Genomic DNA, 21,624 nt, shown 5'->3' with positions numbered 1-21,624 from the left:
ATGCTATAAATAGTTTTATGGGTTTAAGAAATTAAATCAATTCCATGAGGTTGCAAAATGTTTTCACTTCTTTTTATTGCATTCATAATACATACTTCTCAAGTCTTAGCCAACAGAGAAAACTAGCAGATTTTAGTAGTACACTCCTTTCATTCCATATATGCATACATATGCAATAAATCAACTGCAATCATTCAGGTTATAATAGGTCTATTGCCAACCCTGTCGGTCCTGGTTTAGCCTGATGAGCCTTGGCTTTGACCAAAATTATGGTGAAAATTAAAACCACCGGTACTGGCACTGCCACCGCTAAATCCGAATCCGCTGCCGTTTCCATAAAATCCAAAGCTTCCGCTTCCAAGTGAGGTAGACCCACCCCATCCGAAACCGAATCCGCCATTATTATCACCTCTCCAAGCAGCAGCTGACGCAAAGCTAAAAGTGCTTCCACCACCAGGACCTGAACCTGTAGCCCAATTGTAAGTCCAGCTCCCATTATGCGATGTCCCAGACTGCGATCGGAAGTCCCACCTTGGATTCTGGTTTGAACTGCCTCGCCCACTACCTTGATTTGCCATTTGTTGACTTTCTTTTCAGGTCTTGCTCTGCTTACCTTTTCATATCTCGGATTGCAAGAACTTATTAGTAAGAGGCGTTAATAAATACTAAAAGATTTCAAGTATAGTTCAGGATAATGCTAAAAAGAAAAAACGACCAGCCGTTTAGGCAGAGGTCGCCTTTAAGAATTGCCAGTCTCACCAATAAGTAAATTTAGTTATTGTCTTTTTAGTAAACCTGGAACTAATGGAGGAATATTTCCAGTTCTCAATACAAAAGAAATATATGATACTAATACTTGTATTTTCTTGAGCTATAAAATACTCTACAATCAATAACTTGCGCCTGCACTATTAAATCCACATTAAGAAAAGGAGAAAGAAAAAAGCATGTTTTCGTAGAGCATAATATCAATAATCATAAATGGACTTATTTATACACAACAAACTATAAACTATAGTCAGTAATTAGGTCTTGTGCTTGTCCCTGTTATTTTTGGTGCCAAGAACTTTGGGATGATGACCTTAGACACCATGATTTGGATCATTTTCTAACCAGTAGCTGCCATCCCCATCACCGGTGCCAAATCCATAAGAATCAGTGCTTCCAGCAGCAGATGAACTAGAGCTGCCCCAACCGAACCCAAATCCTCCACCATCAGGGCTCTGACCTGAGCCCGATCCATACCCGTAAGTACTGCCATCAGGCCCTGAACCTGTACCCCAATTGTAATTCCAACTTCCATCAGGGGCGGCATCACAACCACAACGGTATACCCACCCTTCACTGTGGTCCGTACCGCCTGTGTTGTCCCCTTGATCAGTTGGTGCTGAGGCTGTTTCATTGTTTTCAGTAGGCATATCATGAGCATGGAGGTGACCTGCAAACGCAAGTAACACAAGCATTACTTTCACATATTCCTCCAGCTTTATTGCCATTTTTCTTTCTTAGTGAGGTAAGGTTAAGAAGCTGGTATAATGAAAATTTTGGTTCTAGGCTTCTTTTATTAGGAAAAGATCATGCACCCTCGTATCTGAAAATGGGTTCTTCTGCTGTGCATTTCTTAGTTCTAAATTCTAGTGACTAAATCACGTATTGGCATATCAGCATCACAATAACATTATTGTCGATTAATTCTTGCGTGCATCACGGAGAAACACAAAAATGTAAGTTGCATTTCGGTTGGTTTGCTTGCGTATGCGAGTGATTCACAAAGTTATTTAGGGTGTGCTGATGATGAGTCATATATCACACACATCTCATGTCCATGGAAAAATATAACTTCACAGGGATAGAAGACAGCAGCAAGGCCATCCAGAAATCATATAACTCCATTTTGAAAGAGATTAATTTTTAAATTGTTGATATATTTTTGTATTAGCTAGAAAAGAAACACCTTGCTCATGAAGCTACCAGAGAAAATGAAAATGGCAAATATGCAAAGATGAAACATAATCACATCTCTAAGCTATACAGTCTAGTAGATTTTATGAATTTGAGGTGGCAGAATATCCTCCCCCATGTAAAAACAAGGAGGCAGCACTAGTATCTACGAACCAGACCAGCTTCCCATCTTTGGGCCTGATCGTCTGAGCTGGAGCGGATCCAATGGGCTTATTATGACCCATCATTGCATCCAGGAATAGAGGTGCCACATCAGCTCCAGAGGCGATAATAGCCACGTGGGCAGCGGCATTAATAACAGGGAGCCTAAGAATTACTCGCTCTTTAGTCTCGTCTATCAAGACACGTGAAACCCACTGCGTGACGTCTCCAAGTACGGGATAGTTAGGATAAAGGGACGCCACGTGGCCGTCGAGTCTGAGGCTTAAGAGGATAAGGTCAAATTTGGGACAATCGCTTGATAGAGAAACTGAGACCGTTCGATTTCTGAGTTGTTGCCTGATTGAGAATTCATACGTTTCAGCTGCAGCGTCTCCCGGTACGCCATGGCTTACTGGAACAATATGAGCTGGCGGTATAGGAACCTGTTGAAAGAACAAAAATGAACATTAACAAAAAAAAAAAAAGAGATGGGTTGTCTGGGCGAGAATAAGGAGATCTTGAATAAAATTCTTCATTAATGTTGAATTGCTTATCAATTCATAACTGGATCAAGTTTTATCTTCAGCGTACTTTTTCTTTTTGAACATGCTATTTCTAAACATTATTCTATATAATTACGCGATTTCATTCTTTTAAAAACTTATCGTTAAAATAACTAAATCAATAGATAATATTAAAAAAAAAAATTAATTAAAGATTAAACTTCAACCGGTTTAAATAGCCTAATACTTTAGTCATTAATTATTTTTATTTATTTATTAAAATTCATTAAATAGGTTGTAGACTATAAAATATATAATAGGAGTAACATCTCCTTTACATTCGCTATAAAAAAAATATCATCTAATATATATAAGAATAATCGATCTTGTCACTTACTAATTGATTTTTTTTAAAATAAAAGAAATCTCAATTATTTGTCATTTTATTTTTTTTTCTTTTTTTATATTAACCTTATTTATAATTGGTTTTGTAAAATTTTATAAGTTTATAGAAGAGGTATATACTAAATTTTAAATATATCTATAGAAAAATAATTTAGTTATTGCTCTATTTTCTTTATAATTAAACCAATTACATGTTTTCTTAATCCAAATGAAACCCTAAAACTTGTCAATTAGTATAAAATATGAAATAGAAGAAATTTTTGAAGAGTGATAGATAGATGTGCAAGAAATGTAATATGTAAACTGTATTCTGCTATTGTTGTAGTATTTTTGATTAACTTGAAAAGAAAAAGTTGAAGCAGATTACAGAATAAACATTTGAGAGAGGACCTTGGAGAGGAAATACTCTTTGGATTGCCAGTAAAAGCTATCAGGGTGTCTCTTAGCAACCACGTTCTCCTCAGCCCAAAACACATGCCATTTCGACCACTCCACCATTTTCAAGAACGCTGACCTTGTTAGCGTCCTACATTAACATTCCACATTACATGCATACAATCATGAATTTATATATATATATATAACAAACCATAGTGATTCAGAGAGGCCGTTCTCACAATCTCAAAAATGAGAACGGAATAACATTCCTGCATGTTAACTTCTCTGAAAAATAGAACCATTGAAACAAGAAACAAAATTGTGTTCACAGAAAAATAAAGAAAGCTATAACAATTAAGTTTTACATAGAGGGAGAGAGACAGAGGGAAAAGCAGGTAGGTAATAGTAGTACGCACCCCAAGCGTCTTGGTACATCTCCTCCGGAGAGAACAATGGAAAAAGAACCTCTCTCTTTTATAGCAGACTCTGAAATTTCATGAATATAATCAGCAAGCCCTGAGGATAGCTCCTCACTGCTATCAAACAACCTGAGCTCTGGATCTCTCTTCTCCATTTCCATCTACCTCTCTAGCTTCTCTCTTTTCTCTCAATCAAGTATCTGCGCACGAAAAATAACTATCCTTTTTCTTTTAACTTGAAAAAAGAAAATCTCATATAAGACAAAAAAAAAAGAGAAATAAAAGCAAGAAAACAAAGCATAGCACGCTCGACTTGAAAACGATGGATGTGGGCTGTCAACGTTACTTAAAGAAGTGTGGTACATTAAATTACTACGCACATCGATCTCTCCTCCGTCAAGAAAGGAGAAGTGCTTAGCCTGGAAACCCTAGCGTTAATATTTTGTTTTCACTCTCAAATTTACTTTGCTATCCTTTTGTTGCTTTTCTATTTTTTGGCTTCTATTATTTCTGCCCTTGTCCTATGCATCATAACTAACAGTAAAGTAATCCTTATTTATATATATATATATATAAATATTTCACACTCTGATATTAGATAATTCATATATGTCTTAACATTTAAAACTTTATGAATATATGTCAATTATCTATCCATTTAATATATAGATGGAACATACACTAAACCTGAATAATAATTTTTTCTGTTATAAAATTAACTTAAACAAGTTAATTATAAGCAACTAAATTTCATTTAACATGTAAAGGAAAGCATTTTTATCTAAAGCCATGCTTTTTACAAGAAGAGTTTCATTTCATGTCAAATAGGAAGTTAATTAATTATGTGTAATAATCAAAGACATTTTAATAATACACAGGTAAATGATTTGCCCTCATTTTTCAATGATTTGATTGGACTAAATTGGATAAGCTCGAAGTTATTGTAGTGAATTTATTGCTCGGCCAGTAAAAATAAGAAAATAATAAGCCAATCGCCAAGAACAATGAGCCACCGTCAGTTATTGCTGTGTTAACATTTAATCCTTTCATTTCAAATTAAATAGGATGCAACTAAAACCGACGACCCTCTCTTTATTCATCCCTTCTGGATAAAGACGAATTTCAATTTTTTTTTTAAGATTTAATTTTATGTCAATTATAATAGCTAGCTTAATAGAATCAACCCAACTTACTGTAAATCTTAATAACTATTGATATGGATAAAGAAATATCATTCACTTTCAAACTAAAAATTTCAGAAATATGAATTTTGTTTTTGAAAATCTAATTTCAACATTGATACTCTTACAAGTAAGAACATATGAAATTAAAACATAACACAATTTCGATAAGTTTTTGGTACATTTTAATCCGTCTCAAATATAAAATTGATAAAATTCGCAATTATTAACACTGTGGATGCTAAATTATATATACAAGAAGAAGAAGAAGAAGAAGAAGGAGGAAAAGAAATTATGTGACTTCTTGTACATATCTTTCTTTTTGGAATTTTTATCGGAGCCAGCAAAAAATTCACCTTTGTTTAGAGCCTTACCTTTCCAAACATATTCGAGATAAGCAGAATTGTTGAAGTTGAACGACCTTAAAATTCAAATGTTGCGGGCAGTGGTGAGAGCTTTCCAATTTGTACAAGACTTTTTGAGTTTGGAAGATAGCAGCACCATTAAAGACATCAGAGAGAGGACCATCTTTTGTTGCTGTATAATTCACGCAATGTGTTGCTATTGGGTGTTGGCCGACCATTGGATGAAAACAAAGAAATTTAGGTGAGAAACTTTCATGGATCAGTCTACTTATTTCATTTCAGCTACCATAAATTTTAATGCCACATCCCTCTGTTATTTTTTAAAGGACAAGAAAAGCTAAAAGTTTTCAAATTTATCAACATAAATGAATCTTTATAGCCAGTTGAAAATATATATATATATCCGAAAAGTTTATGGGTAAGTCTTGTTTACTTTGAAACTCAATAACAGTTTGTTTTCGAGCTGTACATACGCAACTAGGAAATCTGAGAAAGTCCACGAATTTCTCTAATAATTTCTGAGTGGATTCAAAGAAACGTTTAGCTAAAGCAACATACAGAGTTTGGTCAATCACGTTCAGTGATTTAACACTAGGCTTGTACTACCATAGAGTTCATTTGGATTATGTAGCAATTAATCTATACGATGTTTAATTGATTCATATTTGTATCTCAGTGAAATTTATACAGCAAGCAGTATCAGTTTGCATCATTAAGAAAATATGATTTTAGATGAATTTAAAAGAAATTTAAAAAAGTGCAGATATTTGCACTGTATTAATCTCAATCTCCGTCAATGGAAAGCGCAATTATTTTTAGTTTTCTGCCATCTATACAAGGCGCAGGAATTCGTGAAACAGAGACGAAGAAGAGGTTTCACTTCCTTCGTCTTCTTTTCGATTTAAGCAGTGAACCATCTTCGCTATCCCTTCAACACTATGTTTTATTGGTGCTATGGCCACTTTTGTGCACACATAGAGGTAATGCTGCACTACTATTCGCTGCTATTGGCATTTTGTGGTTTCCTTTGGTCTACTACTTAAAAGAAGCTTCGAGGGGTTAATAAGAATGGTTGTATGTGAAGATGGCTGTGGAATTTGTTTTCTTCGTTAAAGATAGCTCATTGTACTGGTGTTTTTCTTATTTGGCTGTGCTGTTAATTTGGTGGATTTTGCTGGGCTTGGTGGACGTGTTAGCCATGAGTGTAGGACTACCATTTTGATGGCTATTACAGTAGCGCGACCTTGCTTTGGGGATTCACCTACCAAGGGCTCCTGATTCTTCGCATGCTTTGTGTTTATGCGCTTTTGAGGGTTTGGGTTTATGTAGAGAAGGAAGCTTGATTGTAGTTTGTGAAGGTTTAAATTGTTGATTACACTGTGAAGAATAGGGTTCTGTAGTATGTTGTTTTACAGTATTAACCGTTTGCGTGCATTCGTTTGATGCAATCACTGACAAGAATGAATGAATGGATGAAATTTCAATTGTAATTCGCTGATTCCTGTTTGCTGCTTGCTTTATACGGTTGATTGGGTTAAGTTGTCCCCAACAGGAGCGCTGTTTTAGCCATATCTTAGTAGCTTGAGAGAGAAGTGAATCAATAAAACCTCATAAGAATAGATGGTTCAGTGAGTAGAAAGTTTTGCATATTGCATGTTAGGTAACAGAAAAGATGAACAAGTAGAGATTTATTAGTAATAAGAGATCTACTACATGTTTCTTCTTGCTCTTAAAAATTATATAACATAACCCATTGCAGTCTACATATGAGTGGTTCTTTAATATTAGATTATAATATACTAGGACTTGGAACTAGATAAGGGAATTAACTATTAGCTGCAAGTCCTCAAAGGTAATAGCCCCATCCCCATCCCCATCCATGGAAGCAACAATATGCTGGCAAGTCTCCAAGGAAATATCTGTTCCCCCGTTCTGTATAACTTCACATAACTCCCCCGGCGTCACAGCCTCATCGGCGTCAAGAGCTTCAGAGGCTGTCTTGAGAATGTTTCCTAGCACACCAAGTTCAATATCCTTTGTGTTCATCTCCAGGAACTCGTCCATGCTAAGTAAACCATCCTTGTTAGTGTCTCCTTGCTGCATCATTGCCCTCACGTCTTGTTTGCTAGCATTGTAGCCAAGTGATCCCAAGATGCCACCAAGCTCAGCAGTTGTAATCGAACCATCATTGTCCGAGTCAAAGGCTCTAAACGCCTCCACCAGACACAAGACTTGGTTCAATGTCTCGATTTCTGCAGAGAGGGATGCGGTCAGAGCCATGGATATGCTGAGGAAAAGAATGAGAACTTGTCTTTGCATTTCTGCTGAAGCAGAGCCTATTAATAGAAGAAGAAGAGAAGATGATTATTCTTTGTGGTGCCCAAGTGCTGAGATAAAGCATGAGAAAAAGAAAAGGTAGATTCTTATGCTCTGAAGGTCATGGTATTAATTCTTTATCCTCAACTTGTGGGGGTTAGATATGCTAATTGTGACAGTAAAATTCTATTATCCTCTGCCTAGACAAGTGTTGTTGAATACTCGTTACTATTATTTTCACTTGTTACTATCAAGCACAAAGAAAAATGCATCTTATCTCCAATTTTTTCGTAATAGAAAAATGCCACCAACATACATTACATGAATTTATTATTATTTTTCAAGTTTTGAGAGAATGATCTATCATCATATAGTAAAATATGGATGAGTTTTGGCTTCAATTTTTGGTTTAGAATTCAATTGCTTTTCCAATGTGCATTAAAAGAGACGACGAATACATATAGATATATTGCGATAGATCTTGAAGACTTTCAGAGAGCTAGGTATATTAATCACTTTCTAAGTTTCCCTTGAGCTAGATATTAATTTTCATGCTACTAATTACAGTAGGCACATTAATATGTCAAAGTCTAAGCAATTGAAACCCTTAATATAAAACAATTTTATAAATGTAAAGGCAACATATCATTTTCATGCTTCCAGCTAAACTATGCTTTATTTTCTCAGATTCTTTTGAATAGCATATACATATACTCTTTTGTTTTCTCACAAGCGATCTACTTATTCTCAACCTTTGCTTTAATTTGTTACTTTCACCCTTTCCTCACTTAATTATCAAATGAATTCGGTATTCTGAACTATTTTTTAATTTTAATATATAGTTGGCATTTAATTCTAATTCTTAGATAATAAAAATTTATTGACATTAGAATCATTAATGTTATTTAAATAAATAAACAAATGATCTAACAATAATAATTCTTTCTAACATTTCACTAATCTCTGTTAGGATTCAGAAGATGTAACAGTTTAACCCCTTATCCATTTCTTTTTATTTTGTTTTGTCATTTCTTGCAAAAACTCTTTCAAACCTTAGATTTCTAGGATTTTAACTAATTAGTCCCAAGTTCTATTTCTTAATTCACAGTGTTAAAATGAAAGTATCCATTTTGATCGTGGTAATATTAGAAACAAATGAACCCACATGCTAAATTTCAAAATAAATACAAGGTTTAAGATTTATTTAGTAAGTAATCCTTTTTTATTTTCGATGATAAGCATCTCTAATTAAAAGACTTGCTTAACAAGTAGAAAAGTTCATGTTCCAAAACTTGCATTACAAAGAGTTATTTCATAGGTATTCCAACAACTGGAGAAATTAGACTCGGTCTATCTAAAACATCTCTTCAGCTCCTATGATATCGCTTAAATTATGTAAAGGATCGAGTGACGTGCTAAAATCATTATGGACTGACTATCTTAATAGGAAGAAATATTTCATGGAATTGCTTTATGTTGATGCCACAAAGACTCTAAAATCTGTGAAAGATTTCAGTTACCAAAAGATCCTAAATTTTTGGATAAACCGAATAGGACTCAGAATTCGCATGAACTCTTCTCTGACACAATCAAATTGTAACAAATTACATAGTTAGAGAAGCTCAAGCCGCAGATATTTTTTCCACCCATCACTCTTTCTCCAGCAGCCGACTTTTATAGCCCCTTTCGACATCGCACCCCACATGATAATTCCTTAAGCACATGCTTCAATTTTCTCTGCAAATTAACACATAATAATGGTTTGAATGATGATTTATTAAGTAGTATATTGGATAGTAAATCTGTCGAGATGCAGAAGTTAAAATGGGCAATGAAATTTACACAGTAACTAGCAGCTGTAATGTATCTTCTTGGAGCCCTTTTCTGTCTTCTACTGAATTGTCCCGCTTCACTGTACTTCTCCGATCGAATTCTCTCATACCTAAAGATCCTTCTGTTTCGTCGAAACATCCTTCGAAGTGACGCTCGGATCCTCACTGGTATACTTGACCATTTCCACATCTGTTCATCAGCGAAATTTTTTCATTTTTCTCAGTTCCAATACCATGCATGCAATCCGAATTCCATGCACATTATTTTCTTACCTTGGACTCCTCGGGCCTTGAGTTTCTCGCACGCTGCCAAGTCTGGTGTGGACCACCGTTTCTTAGCTCACGAGAATAGGCTAGAAGCTCAGCCCGACGATTGTAGCCTTCTGTGCTTGTGAATTGAGGCCTTTTCAATAATGGGTTTGTGGTGGCTTTGTTAGTTAGATCGATCTTCTGATGCAAACGTTTTCCTGGTGATTCTACATATACAGTGATAATGACTCTGTTGGTGTTGGGCCCTGTTGTAGAATTTGTATCCTTTACATCTTTTCCTGGTTCTTGCTTCCTCATGAACTTCAGGAATTCTGTCAAGTACCAGGTGGTTTATAAGGGAAAGAAAAGGGTAAATTCCTTAGAAAGAAAATGAAACGCAAGAGGCATTCGGAAACGAAGTATTGGTTTCTTCCCGAGCTTGTAGATGTATATATGTATTTGTTGCTCCTCATTTATATATGCTTTGCCAAAGTATGCAACTCTGAAATGTTCAACCTACAATTAAGCTTGGGCTTAAACATGCACTAAAACCATATAAAGCCCAATTACGCTTGCAGAGAATGTTGAAGAATGAGAGACATGAGCTACAGTATAAAGGTGCTGACCAACGACATATTGTACACTAAAGAATTTAGGAAAATTCTTGCTCTTATATTTCTACTCATGTAATAAAACCAAGTACATATATAAGTAATGTATATTTATTAAATTTAAATAATAAAATGTATATCAATCATTCAACATTAAAATATAAAATATTTATAATATATAACTAAAGAAATTTTAAAAAATTAATTAGAAAGTTTTGAGAAATGAAAAATGAATTTCAAGATTCATCTACAAATACAGTAATTGACAAGATATACTCAATGATTAATTCTTTCGTCATATTTCCTTTTTGAAAATCCCCATTTTAGACCCATTCTAGTGCTAGCTGGTTGATCAATGACTACTCATTTTAACATTATCATTAATATTTGTTACTGTTACATTTTTGCCTTTGCAATAACATTGGCAGTGACTGATCCAGAGACTAGCAATCATTTTTTTCTTTTAAAATCTCCTTGTCATCATGTTGCTCCCAATAAATATATGTAATTCTAAGTGCCAACTTTTTGCAATTTGCCACTAAGCACTATATTAACAGCCCACTTGCCAACTTCCAAAATTTGAAAGCAACACTGGAGTTATAATTATTTCCTTGAAAGCAAGATTTGTTAATACCTCCAGCCTCAAGTTATGCCTGAACCCTTTTAGCCCCAGTATTAAAAAAATAATGATCAAAAGGACATTTCTGTTGGACACAGATTTATATAGCTGTATTCACAGTGACTTATAATAAGCATAGTCTTGTATTGTAATTGTAGGTTCCAGGAACCAGTAGGATTCAAAATTCAAGTTATATTTATTATATTAGATGAAGTTCTTTGCAACTAAAAAATGATGCTTAAAGTTGCTTTACACATGTACATCCAACTCCTAAAGTTCATTCAAAACAAACATAGCCTTAGCTTTAGGGCACCATAATCTCTGATTCTTTTTCTCTTTTTGAGATTTGTTGACCCAAAAAATATCTTTGTTGGGTTTGAACCAATACTATGAGCACATATATATAATTGGAGATACCTAGTTCTGTTGGTATACTTGTATGTAAAAAGTCGTGCTATTTCTTTCTAATTTTTTGACTTATATATATATATATAGACTTTATAAAAATGAATAATAATATGATTAAGGACATTGTTTATTGAAATATGTTTAGTGATAAATTATTGAAATCAATGTAGTCCTTGTTCTGAGAATCCACTTATTATTTCTCCTAAACCAATGAGATTAAACCGAACAATCTCCTGAATTATCTCTAATCTAGGCAAAACTTTATATTTCTTTATAAATAAAAATAATTAGAGAAAATGGGGTAGTGAAGGAAAGGAGAAGGAAGCTGCAGGCAACCTCGTGAGGTGTGCCAATGAACATGGAACCACACATATTTTCTTTTCTCATTTAGAGAATTTCTTTTTGTTAAAAAGAAAAAAAAGGGGTTTGGAAGGATGTGAACGTGAAATTTACAGAGGAGTGGGACCAAAAATAAGTGACAAAGAAGAAAATAATCTGTGTGATATTTAAGAGAGAGTTTGCTGCAGAAACAGTCCATAAATATTAACGAACAGACAAATGAAAGGAAACAAAGAAAAAGAAAAATGAAAAAAATTAACCCCATATTCTAATGCTACACATATATATATTTTCTTGAAACATTATCTTGTGATATCTTTTGTAATTATTAATTTAATGGCTCTTTTTTTAGTACAATCACATCACCACATTGTGAGGAGCAGATCATGAGTTGTGTTCAAATAATATGTTTCATTACAGAGAATAGAGAATATACATATATATAGAGAAAGAAACAAATAATAAATTAATTAAATAAACCAAAAAGAAAACAAATAAATAAGAAAAAGAGATGGAAAGAGAGAGGGGAAAGGGAGCTGGCCCTCTATCAATCTGTGGACCTTATTCAAGTTTTGACAAAATTTTGCCTCTCAATCTTGAAGAAACAAAAGAAATGGAAAATGAAAAATGAGCCACCAAGGATATAAAATAAAAGAAAAGAAAAGAAAAGAAGGGTTGGCTCAAAGCTCCATCAAAAGGCCAACACACATGTTTTTCTTTAACCCCAAAACTAACCTATTAGCCGCCCCCAGTTGCCACTTCCCTTTTCTCAGTTTCTGACCCTTTCTAAATTTGTTACTAAACCCCTGACCCATCTCTCTTTAATGTTTGGTGCGAAAGAAAAACAAACAACAAAAAATAAAAACCCAAAAGAAAGAAAGAAAAAAATAAAAAATCAATCTTCTTCTTTCCTTTCTCTTCCTCTCAGTCGCCCCATGTTTTAATTTGTTCATTGGCCGTTGGAGTTCCCATGCGCCACTTCACAGTCTTATATTTGTCCCTCCCATTTTGGTTTTTTATTGCCTATTATAATAATTAATCTTACTTTTTACCAGTTTGCTATGTCCATTATTGGTCGAATCTTCATTTCTTTATTACTCTTTTTTTTCATCTTATAATCTCTACTTTGTCTGTTGCTTGTCTTAAAGGTGTCTTCACACTTTCTCTCATCTTTTCTTCTTCTTTTTTATATTTTAGTTTACTACTGTACTGAGGCCATTTGCTACTCATTTATGAAAATTGTTTTGAATGAAAGAGCCACTCATAGTTTAATGAATGAAAAAATAAATTTATTCTGTTTGTTAATATTTTAAAAGTTTAAATTTTATTGAAAAATATAACTTTAATTTTGAAACTAAATAAAATTTATACAGTTTCAAACATAATTAACAATTATACGTTCTTTTCAGAATTTAATTTATTCTTGTCGTTTTAATCTAAGAATTTGAATATTTTTAAAAATATTAATTTAACAATAAAATAACAAATAAACTAAAAGAACTTGAATAGTGTGACCAAATATATAGTTTACAGAAATGTAATACAACACATTAAACATATTTAATATTGTCTACTAATTATTCATATAATTAGATATTTGCATATAGAAAATAAAAATATAATATAAATTTAAAGCGTAATAATTTACGGGTGAAATTCATCTATATAAAATCAAATTTATAAACTATATTTATAGTTACTCGCGTATTACACATATTGTTACTCTTATATTTTATTTTATTTTATTTTGATTATTTTGAGATTCTGAAAGTTTTTTTTGCATATTATTGAACTGGCTATAGGATAATTTATATTTCATATGACTTCGAATAAATTTATAGACTTCGGGTAGTTCTCAACAACTCTTTTATATATTTTTTCCACCATTTAAAATTATTAATAATAAAAAACTTTAATATAACAAATAAAAAAAGCTTTAGCAACTTTACCACTACTCGGCTACTTATTGTACAAACTATTACTATTACTCGATTAATATATTTTGCTTTAACCTAAATTTGCAATATAATCTATTTATTTTATTGTTTTATCAGACATATTTTTTATAAATTCGATTTTTGTAGATGAAAATACATATAGAAGATAAAAACATAATTTAAAATTAATTAATAAAAAACCTTCTTTAACCTAGTAGAATTTTATAAATACTGTTGAAATAAAATACAGTTATTTTGTGCATGAATATAAGTTAATTTTAAACACGTCAACAAAATTATCACAGATGAATAAAATAAGTTAAAACACTTATCAAGATTTTAACTGAATGCCTATAAAACTCAGTACACATATTAACTATTACTTCACGTGATCATGTGATTAATTAATTTTTGAATTTTAAATTAATTTAGAATTATAAATTAAATTACTTTTCCTCAGTAGATATTAGATTATTGGCAAAAATTGAATAATCATTTATTTTATGTATTAAAAAAATAAAACTATAGTTCATTTTAAAAGATGCCAAAATGTACAAAGCAAGTATAAATTCATAAATAATATATTCTGATAATTATCATTGAAAATTTTCATTGGATTATTATAATATCACAATAAATTGATATTTAGAGTTATTAAATAATCTTATACAAAAAAAAAATTATATAATGAAAAATTTAGAGTTATCGTACACATTAGTTATTAATTATCTTCTATTTTACTTTATTAATTTTTCAATAATAATGTTTAACTTGAAATATTAAACTAATTACTGCATGGATATTTAGTTATTAAATCACAACGGCTGTCTTTTATAATAATACACTCAGAATTATTGTTCCACGTCCGTACAATGGGAGGGGCAACATTTTATGTATGGCAATTTTAACTCGCAGCATTTGGTGCTTGACTTTGTTATCTGACTTGGGTACTTTTTGTGGGAAGCTTAACATTAATAAATCGTATTGATAGAATCATTAGTTTTTAATACTAAGTTTTAATAATTTATAATACAAATTTAATCATTTTACCCTGTCTTAATATCTATGAAAAGATACTTGAGCATTATTATATGTTTCTGCTTACAATACGAATATGATGACTTCAACATAATCCATTCGTGGCATCATTGGATTTAATCTCGTTACTCTTTTCTTCTTCTTTTTTTTTTTTTCCTTTAACTTCGTTATTTTGTCTAATTTGAAAAAGAAAAAGGAAATATATTTGTGTTTGTTTATATCTTATTTTGCATGAAGTTTTCTGATCTCATTTCTGAATTATTCCTAAAATTAAGCACATATTTTATTAGTTAGTTTGATTATATATTTCAAAAAAAATATAAATTTATCCAATATTTATATATGAACTTAAGTATTATATAACTTGGTATGGTATTATTCTATTTATCACAATTTTTATTTTAAATTATTATTATTTAATTATTAAAATAATATCCATCCATATTTTAATATCTCATCGCATATTACATTGAGTTAAATAGCATTATTCTTAATTAATTAATTACGTCTTTTTATGTGTTTTCGGCCGAAGGAGATTAGGAAGTACTAATATAGTAAAACTTATTTGTTAATTTTAATTAGTTTCAAGCTTACAATATCAATAGAATTAAGCCAATTGAACTCAAATATTAGGCATTAGCGGTGCTATGAAGTGTGGCTGAAAAAGCAAATCTAGATGATGAGAGACAATAAGAGACACCAGAAAATAAGGTTGGCGAGTTAATTTCTGTGTGTGTGTGTGTAGGTGGGTTACGAATTGCTCAGGAGTAATCAACTGGGGGAGTTTTATTCGCATCTTTCTCTTTCGCCTGCCTTCACCGCATAGCCACCCACCTACCACCTTTCTCTTTTCAAGTCCAAAGTGCGCTTTGTGCATTCTCCCACGAAACTATCCATGCATGCACATATAAACTGTCCCCTTTTTTCTTTTTTCTTTTTACTTGCTTTTCCTATGTATGCTTAACAGTTCTAAGAAAAAGGACAAATAAAAAAGAAATTCTTCCTTCCAAGAGATAATATTTGAAAAATATCTGATGGAAAGGATTAGACACACTAAAAACTAGTGGATAAGAGTTGTAAAATGTGAAACCATTTAGAAGTTTTTGCGATTTTGTTATTTATAATATAAATACATTTATATGTGTGGCTGCAGCCGAAACCATGGCCTTTTCAGCTCATAGCAACCACTTGAGCCATGGATCCACTCTCCTGGGCGACACCAGCTAACTAATTCTTATTTTCTTTTTATGATTTCTGCTGTTTCTCAAAATGAAAATAATTGAAAAATGACGTAATTGGTTAAATATAGAGCCATTAGGATCCAATCAAATGGGCCCCAGCATTCTCTTTCACACGTTTAGACCTCAAGCCCCCCCCTTCTCCCGCCTATATAAATCTTAACCAAACCATCTTCCTTTTCGCCTTCAATTCAACAAACAAAGCAAAACTCAAACACTTTTCTTGAACTTGATTTCAAGAAAGTGAGAAAAGAAAAAAAAACAAAAAAAAAGTGTTCTCATTTCTTTCTTTTTAGTTTCTAATGGCGGCCTCTGTGGACAACAGGCAATTCCACCTTGAACCCACCTTAAACGGCGTCGTTCGTCCTTTCAAATCCGGTCCAACCCACCGGTCTGATTCTCCCATTCGAAACGGCTTCAACTTCACTAACCAAGATTTCACTCGCAGCAGCTCCAACAAGAAACCAACTCCTATAATGGATGATGATTTTTCCAGCGATGACGATGAAGCTGATTATGGTGATCTAATACGCAAAGGCAACAGCGAATTACAGCCTTCCATTTTGGACCCAAGAGATGAAGGAACCGCTGATAACTGGGTCGAACGTCACCCGTCCATGATCCGTCTCACGGGTAAACACCCATTTAACTCTGAGGCTCCATTGACGCAACTCATGCACCACGGCTTCATCACTCCAGTCCCGCTCCATTACGTCCGTAACCACGGACCCGTCCCAAAGGCTAGCTGGAAAGACTGGACCGTTGAGATTTGCGGGCTGGTTAAGAAACCGACCCGATTCACCATGGACCAGCTGGTAAACGACTTCCCGAGCCGGGAATTACCGGTCACTTTGGTTTGCGCGGGGAATAGAAGAAAAGAGCAGAATATGGTTAAACAGACCATAGGTTTTAATTGGGGTGCAGCGGGAGTTTCCAACTCGGTGTGGCGCGGCGTACCATTACATTTTGTGCTGAAGCGATGTGGGATCTACAGCCGTAAAAAGGGAGCCCTCAATGTGTGCTTTGAAGGGGCTGAGGATTTGCCAGGTGGCGGTGGGTCCAAGTATGGGACCAGTATCAAGAAGGAGTATGCCATGGATCCATCTCGTGATATAATCTTGGCTTACATGCAAAACGGTGAGCTTTTGGCGGCGGATCATGGTTTCCCTGTTCGAATGATTATTCCCGGCTTCATTGGTGGCAGAATGGTGAAATGGTTAAAAAGAATTATTGTCACTACAAAAGAATCTGATAACTATTATCATTACAAGGATAATCGAGTTCTTCCTTCTCATGTTGACGCTGAGCTTGCTAATGCTGAAGGTGTTTATTTATTTATTTTTTGATATTTACATAAATATGGGACTTGATTTCTTTTTTTTTTCTTTTTTTTTAACTTTACTATCGTTTGAAAAAAGTTTATGATGTGAAAAAGTAAAATATTTTGTTTGGTTTGTCTTGTATAGCATGGTGGTATAAGCCGGAATATATCATCAACGAGTTGAACATAAACTCGGTGATAACGACACCGTCCCATGAAGAGGTCTTGCCTATTAACTCGTGGACAACTCAGAGGCCGTATACGTTGAAGGGTTATGCATATTCCGGTGAGTTTCTTCTTCAGATATTTAAAAGCGTATCAAATTAATTACCGATCCAAAAAGCAGGGTATATATATATTATTTATTTATATATATATATATATATATATAAATTGTCTGGTTTGTTACCATATATATACCTGAATAAAGAAATATAGGAAATTACACTGTTTTTGTTTGGTACACATCTACCTTACTTGCAACTTACGTATATATGGAAATGAAAAGAAACAAAAGAGAAGCTTGTGTGGGAATGAAAGCTTGAAGTTTCATGTACAAAAAAGCTGAACAAACAGCAGGCGCAGATAGATTGAAACTTGTGTTTTGTAATGGCAAGTTGCAAGTAACAATTGCAGGTGAAACTAATCTTCTTGTTTCCTGTGCAATTTAATTTTTTCTAGGTGGTGGGAAGAAAGTGACACGAGTTGAAGTGACTATGGATGGCGGTGACACTTGGCAAGTGTGCTCCTTAGATCATCCTGAGAAGCCTAACAAATATGGCAAATACTGGTGCTGGTGCTTCTGGTCATTGGAAGTTGAGGTTCTGGACCTCCTTGGAGCCAAAGAGATTGCTGTTCGGGCCTGGGATGAGACCCTTAACACCCAGCCGGAAAAGCTCAATTGGAATGTTATGGTATGTTCCCATTACTGTATATTATTTAAACTGTTGTAAAAAATTTCTCAAAAAATAAATACATAGAATATAATAATAGTAAATAAAATTAGTGGGCTAGCCAACCGGTGGTGTAGTACGTGGGAAAATTGAGAACACTACACTTGTTTAATGTGGTCAAGGCTAAACAAGTTGCAAGATACCTAAGCCAATAGAAAATTGAGAGGTTGTGTTGTAATGAAGGTGACATGAGCGAGATTCAACTTTTGGAATCTAGATTTCAGCCCACAACCCCACAGAGTTTGGAATTGTGTGCCCCTAAACCCACTTGTTACCTTCATTTACTCACGTACAATCCTTGGCTGCCTGCCTTTTCTTTTATTTCATTTTTCATTATCAAACAAATTTGCGCACCTCATCCCTACTGCTGGGTGGGCCTTATTAATTATAAATTATTATAAACTATAATGCATGTGTTTTTAATACTAGTACTAAGTGCTTTTCTATTCTACAGAAAGAAAGTATTACTTTTTTCTAAATTAAATTGCCATTGATGTAGACGGTAGACTTTAACTTTGTCTTTGAAAATATTGAATATTCCTTTTATATAAACATTGATTATATAATATTATGAATCTAGATTAATAAAATAAACTCATATGTATTGTCTGTAAAAATATCTTCTTTCTGTACAAACTTTTTTTATTTAGTTTGAATTGTCAATATTTAATATAGTCTTTAATTAATCAATTGTCAAAGAAAAGTATATTTCAGATTTCCATCCCATCTCATCTCACCTATTTTATTTTTAACAAAAAGTCTTGTTATTTTATTTTTTCAAAATTGGCTCAAAAGGATTATTGATTAGTCAGCTAATCTGTCTTCACTGTGCACAAATTTACAGGGAATGATGAACAATTGCTGGTTCCGGATAAAAACAAATGTATGCAAACGACACAAGGGTGAAATCGGTATTGTCTTCGAGCACCCCACCGTGCCGGCCAACCAGTCCGGCGGATGGATGGCCAAAGAAAGACACCTAGAAATATCATCAGAAAACCATCCCATCTTAAAGAAAAGTGTTTCAACACCTTTCATGAATACTTCGTCAAAGACAGTTTCAATGGCTGAGGTCAAGAAACACAATTCCGCTGATTCTTGTTGGATAATTGTCCATGGCCACGTCTATGATTGCACTCGCTTCCTAAAAGATCACCCTGGCGGCACTGATAGCATTCTGATCAATGCAGGCACTGACTGCACTGAAGAATTCGATGCAATCCATTCTGATAAGGCCAAGAAAATGCTCGAGGATTATCGAATTGGAGAGCTAGTCGATTCGACAGCTTATACAACTGATTCCAATGCATCCTCCCCGAACAATTCAGTGCATGGTGCATCCAATATGTCACAAACACCTTTAGCTCCAATCAAGGAAATTACACCTACTCCAGCAAGAAATGTTGCCCTTGTTCCACGAGAAAAAATCGCATGCAAGCTGGTGAAGAAAGAGTCACTTTCACATGATGTGCGTCTCTTTCGATTTGCATTACCATCCGATGATCAAGTGTTAGGGTTACCAGTTGGGAAACACATTTTTCTGTGTGCTACTATTGATGAAAAGCTATGCATGCGAGCTTATACGCCAACTAGCACCATTGATGTGGTGGGGTACTTTGATCTTGTGATCAAGGTTTACTTCAAGGGCGTTCATCCAAAGTTTCCTAATGGAGGGCTCATGTCTCAGCATCTGGACTCACTACAGCTCGGGTCTGTAATAGACGTGAAGGGTCCTTTGGGTCATATCGAGTATGCTGGGCGTGGCAATTTCATGGTTCATGGCAAACCCAAATTCGCCAAGAAGCTAACCATGTTGGCAGGAGGAACAGGAATAACACCAATTTATCAAGTAATTCAAGCTATTCTGAAAGATCCAGAAGACGATACAGAGATGTATGTGGTGTACGCTAATCGTACGGAAGATGATATTTTGTTAAGAGAAGAGCTTGATTCCTGGGCAAAAGAGCATCATGAAAGATTAAAGGTATGGTATGTTGTCCAAGAATCTATCAAGGAAGGGTGGCAATATAGTGTTGGGTTCATCACAGAAAATATCTTGAGGGAGCATGTTCCCGAAGGATCAGATGATACTCTTGCTTTGGCTTGTGGACCTCCACCTATGATTCAGTTTGCTGTCCAGCCAAATTTAGAGAAGATGAACTATGATATCAAGAATTCATTGCTAGTATTCTAGAGGACGAGAAGGAGATGATCAAGAAAAATTCTTAGAATATTCCCAGATTGTATATATTTATACTACTACTTATATTCGTTTTTTTTTTTAATAAATGGTCATGCTAATGCCACGTGGCTTCACTTTCTTGTCCTTAGTCCAAGAAAAAGGAAAGACAAAAATGTTGAAGGGTATATGAAGTGGGGTAGAGCAGCAGTCTATGGGGCAAGATGTATCCATTTGTAGAGAGGCAAAGTCTTCTTGTATGGTCAGTACAAATGCTCTTTGTACGCAAATGTACATTAGGTTTCATTTCTCTCATGTATAAATATCAATTTTTTTTCTCCATAAATAGCTTCTTTTTCCCTTTAACAAGAATAATGTCTAGTTCAGCAATTTGAATGGTTAAACTGCTCTCAAATACATATATGACATCGCACCTAACATCTAGTGGGATGGCATTTTCATGGAATTAAAAGAGGACCACACTCCGACCATTATAAAGGTACAGTGGTAACACTAGCTATTGACAGGGAAATTATGGCTTAAAATCAACAGAGTGGGGTTATCTTATCTTGTCACTGGATTATATATCATCTTTTCTTGTCCGGAAAAAATGATAGTATGTATCACCCACGACTCTCCAATAACGACCGATCAAATAAATTACACCGGAGGTTCTTTGATTTTATGCCTTGTACTAATTTAATACTAAAACTTCTAATTTTTAACTATTTGATTGTCAATCTTTAATTTTATTACCATCAGCTAATTCCTCACGTCTCGTCACACGTTACCTCGCAGACTCTAGAGTTTCTTTCCAATTTTAGTTTTGTTTAAATTTTAATTATTTATGTATTCAATTTGTATCAAATTATCATAATATTAATTTTCTATTTAGTCTATAGTCATTCTAATATTTATGTTATATGTTATCATGTTTATATTTTTAAATATAACTTTATAATTAGTTTTATATTAATTTTTTATTAACATATTTTCTATTAATTTATATATAATTTTTTAAATATAAATATTCATCAATAATTTTGTTAATATATAATTGATAAGGATTTGTTGATAATAATGCATTAACATTTAATTTGTTAAATATATATATTAAATTAATAAGTTAAAATCTTTGACTCAAACCAAAATATTAATGAATCTAAAGTTGGTAACTAAATTGTTATTTTAAAATTTGTGAGATGATGTATTATATGGAATCACCCATGA

General features: G+C 33.6%; 5 protein-coding genes across 6 annotated transcripts; 1 reads left to right on the top strand and 4 right to left on the bottom strand.

Moving 5' to 3' along the window:
* Positions 1-50: 50 nt before the first annotated feature.
* On the bottom strand, positions 51-5,516 carry LOC8274140 (probable 6-phosphogluconolactonase 1). Of its 2 annotated transcripts, XM_048371485.1 has the most exons (4): positions 5,364-5,516; positions 3,806-4,008; positions 3,402-3,537; positions 51-2,546 (listed from the first exon to the last, which is right to left on the bottom strand). In XM_048371485.1, the coding sequence occupies exons 2-4, from the start codon at positions 3,967-3,969 to the stop codon at positions 2,046-2,048; spliced, it is 801 nt and encodes a 266-aa protein (XP_048227442.1). In that variant the 5' UTR covers positions 3,970-4,008; positions 5,364-5,516; the 3' UTR covers positions 51-2,045. The 2 variants fall into 2 exon arrangements, with proteins under 2 accessions (XP_048227442.1, XP_015571421.1); XM_015715935.3 differs by lacking the exon at positions 5,364-5,516 and having other exon boundaries at positions 3,806-4,148.
* On the bottom strand, positions 1,083-1,496 carry LOC8274139 (keratin-associated protein 6-2). Its single transcript, XM_002513780.1, has one exon. The coding sequence runs from the start codon at positions 1,494-1,496 to the stop codon at positions 1,083-1,085; it is 414 nt and encodes a 137-aa protein (XP_002513826.1).
* A 1,511-nt stretch (positions 5,517-7,027) lies between the features above and the next one.
* LOC8274141 (probable calcium-binding protein CML29) lies at positions 7,028-7,684 on the bottom strand. The gene has a single exon (XM_002513782.4). It carries the CDS (start codon positions 7,671-7,673, stop codon positions 7,167-7,169), a length of 507 nt encoding a protein of 168 aa, XP_002513828.3. The 5' UTR covers positions 7,674-7,684; the 3' UTR covers positions 7,028-7,166.
* Positions 7,685-8,931: 1,247 nt separating this feature from the next.
* LOC8274142 lies at positions 8,932-10,197 on the bottom strand. The gene is made up of 3 exons (XM_002513783.3): positions 9,776-10,197; positions 9,513-9,692; positions 8,932-9,407 (listed from the first exon to the last, which is right to left on the bottom strand). The coding sequence occupies exons 1-3, from the start codon at positions 10,067-10,069 to the stop codon at positions 9,345-9,347; spliced, it is 537 nt and encodes a 178-aa protein (XP_002513829.1). The 5' UTR covers positions 10,070-10,197; the 3' UTR covers positions 8,932-9,344.
* Positions 10,198-16,129: 5,932 nt separating this feature from the next.
* Positions 16,130-20,736, top strand: LOC8274143 (nitrate reductase [NAD(P)H]). The gene is given in 4 exon segments (NM_001323741.1): positions 16,130-17,264; positions 17,408-17,548; positions 17,944-18,176; positions 19,060-20,736. Coding segments are annotated over 4 exon segments (2,745 nt in total). The 5' UTR covers positions 16,130-16,243; the 3' UTR covers positions 20,410-20,736.
* The last annotated feature ends 888 nt before the right edge of the window (positions 20,737-21,624 follow it).

This window comes from Ricinus communis, chromosome 2, assembly GCF_019578655.1.
Source record: "Ricinus communis isolate WT05 ecotype wild-type chromosome 2, ASM1957865v1, whole genome shotgun sequence".
Taxonomy (NCBI): domain Eukaryota; kingdom Viridiplantae; phylum Streptophyta; class Magnoliopsida; order Malpighiales; family Euphorbiaceae; genus Ricinus; species Ricinus communis.
The sequence above is the reverse complement of the archived record's forward strand: the minus strand, read 5'-3'. Positions and strand labels throughout refer to the sequence as shown.

Excerpts from the sequence above, each read along its gene's own strand:
- LOC8274139 (XM_002513780.1), bottom strand. The coding sequence starts at position 1,496 with ATGGCAATAAAGCTGGAGGAATATGTGAAAGTAATGCTTGTGTTACTT.
- LOC8274140 (XM_048371485.1), bottom strand. The coding sequence starts at position 3,969 with ATGGAAATGGAGAAGAGAGATCCAGAGCTCAGGTTGTTTGATAGCAGT. Across the intron at positions 3,538-3,805 it reads GATGTACCAAGACGCTTGGG|GACGCTAACAAGGTCAGCGT; the intron begins GTGCGTACTACT and ends ATGTTAATGTAG. Across the intron at positions 2,547-3,401 it reads AAGAGTATTTCCTCTCCAAG|GTTCCTATACCGCCAGCTCA; the intron begins GTCCTCTCTCAA and ends TTCTTTCAACAG.
- LOC8274141 (XM_002513782.4), bottom strand. The coding sequence starts at position 7,673 with ATGCAAAGACAAGTTCTCATTCTTTTCCTCAGCATATCCATGGCTCTG.
- LOC8274142 (XM_002513783.3), bottom strand. The coding sequence starts at position 10,069 with ATGAGGAAGCAAGAACCAGGAAAAGATGTAAAGGATACAAATTCTACA. Across the intron at positions 9,693-9,775 it reads CAAGGCCCGAGGAGTCCAAG|ATGTGGAAATGGTCAAGTAT; the intron begins GTAAGAAAATAA and ends GCTGATGAACAG. Across the intron at positions 9,408-9,512 it reads TTACAGCTGCTAGTTACTGT|AGAAAATTGAAGCATGTGCT; the intron begins GTAAATTTCATT and ends GTTAATTTGCAG.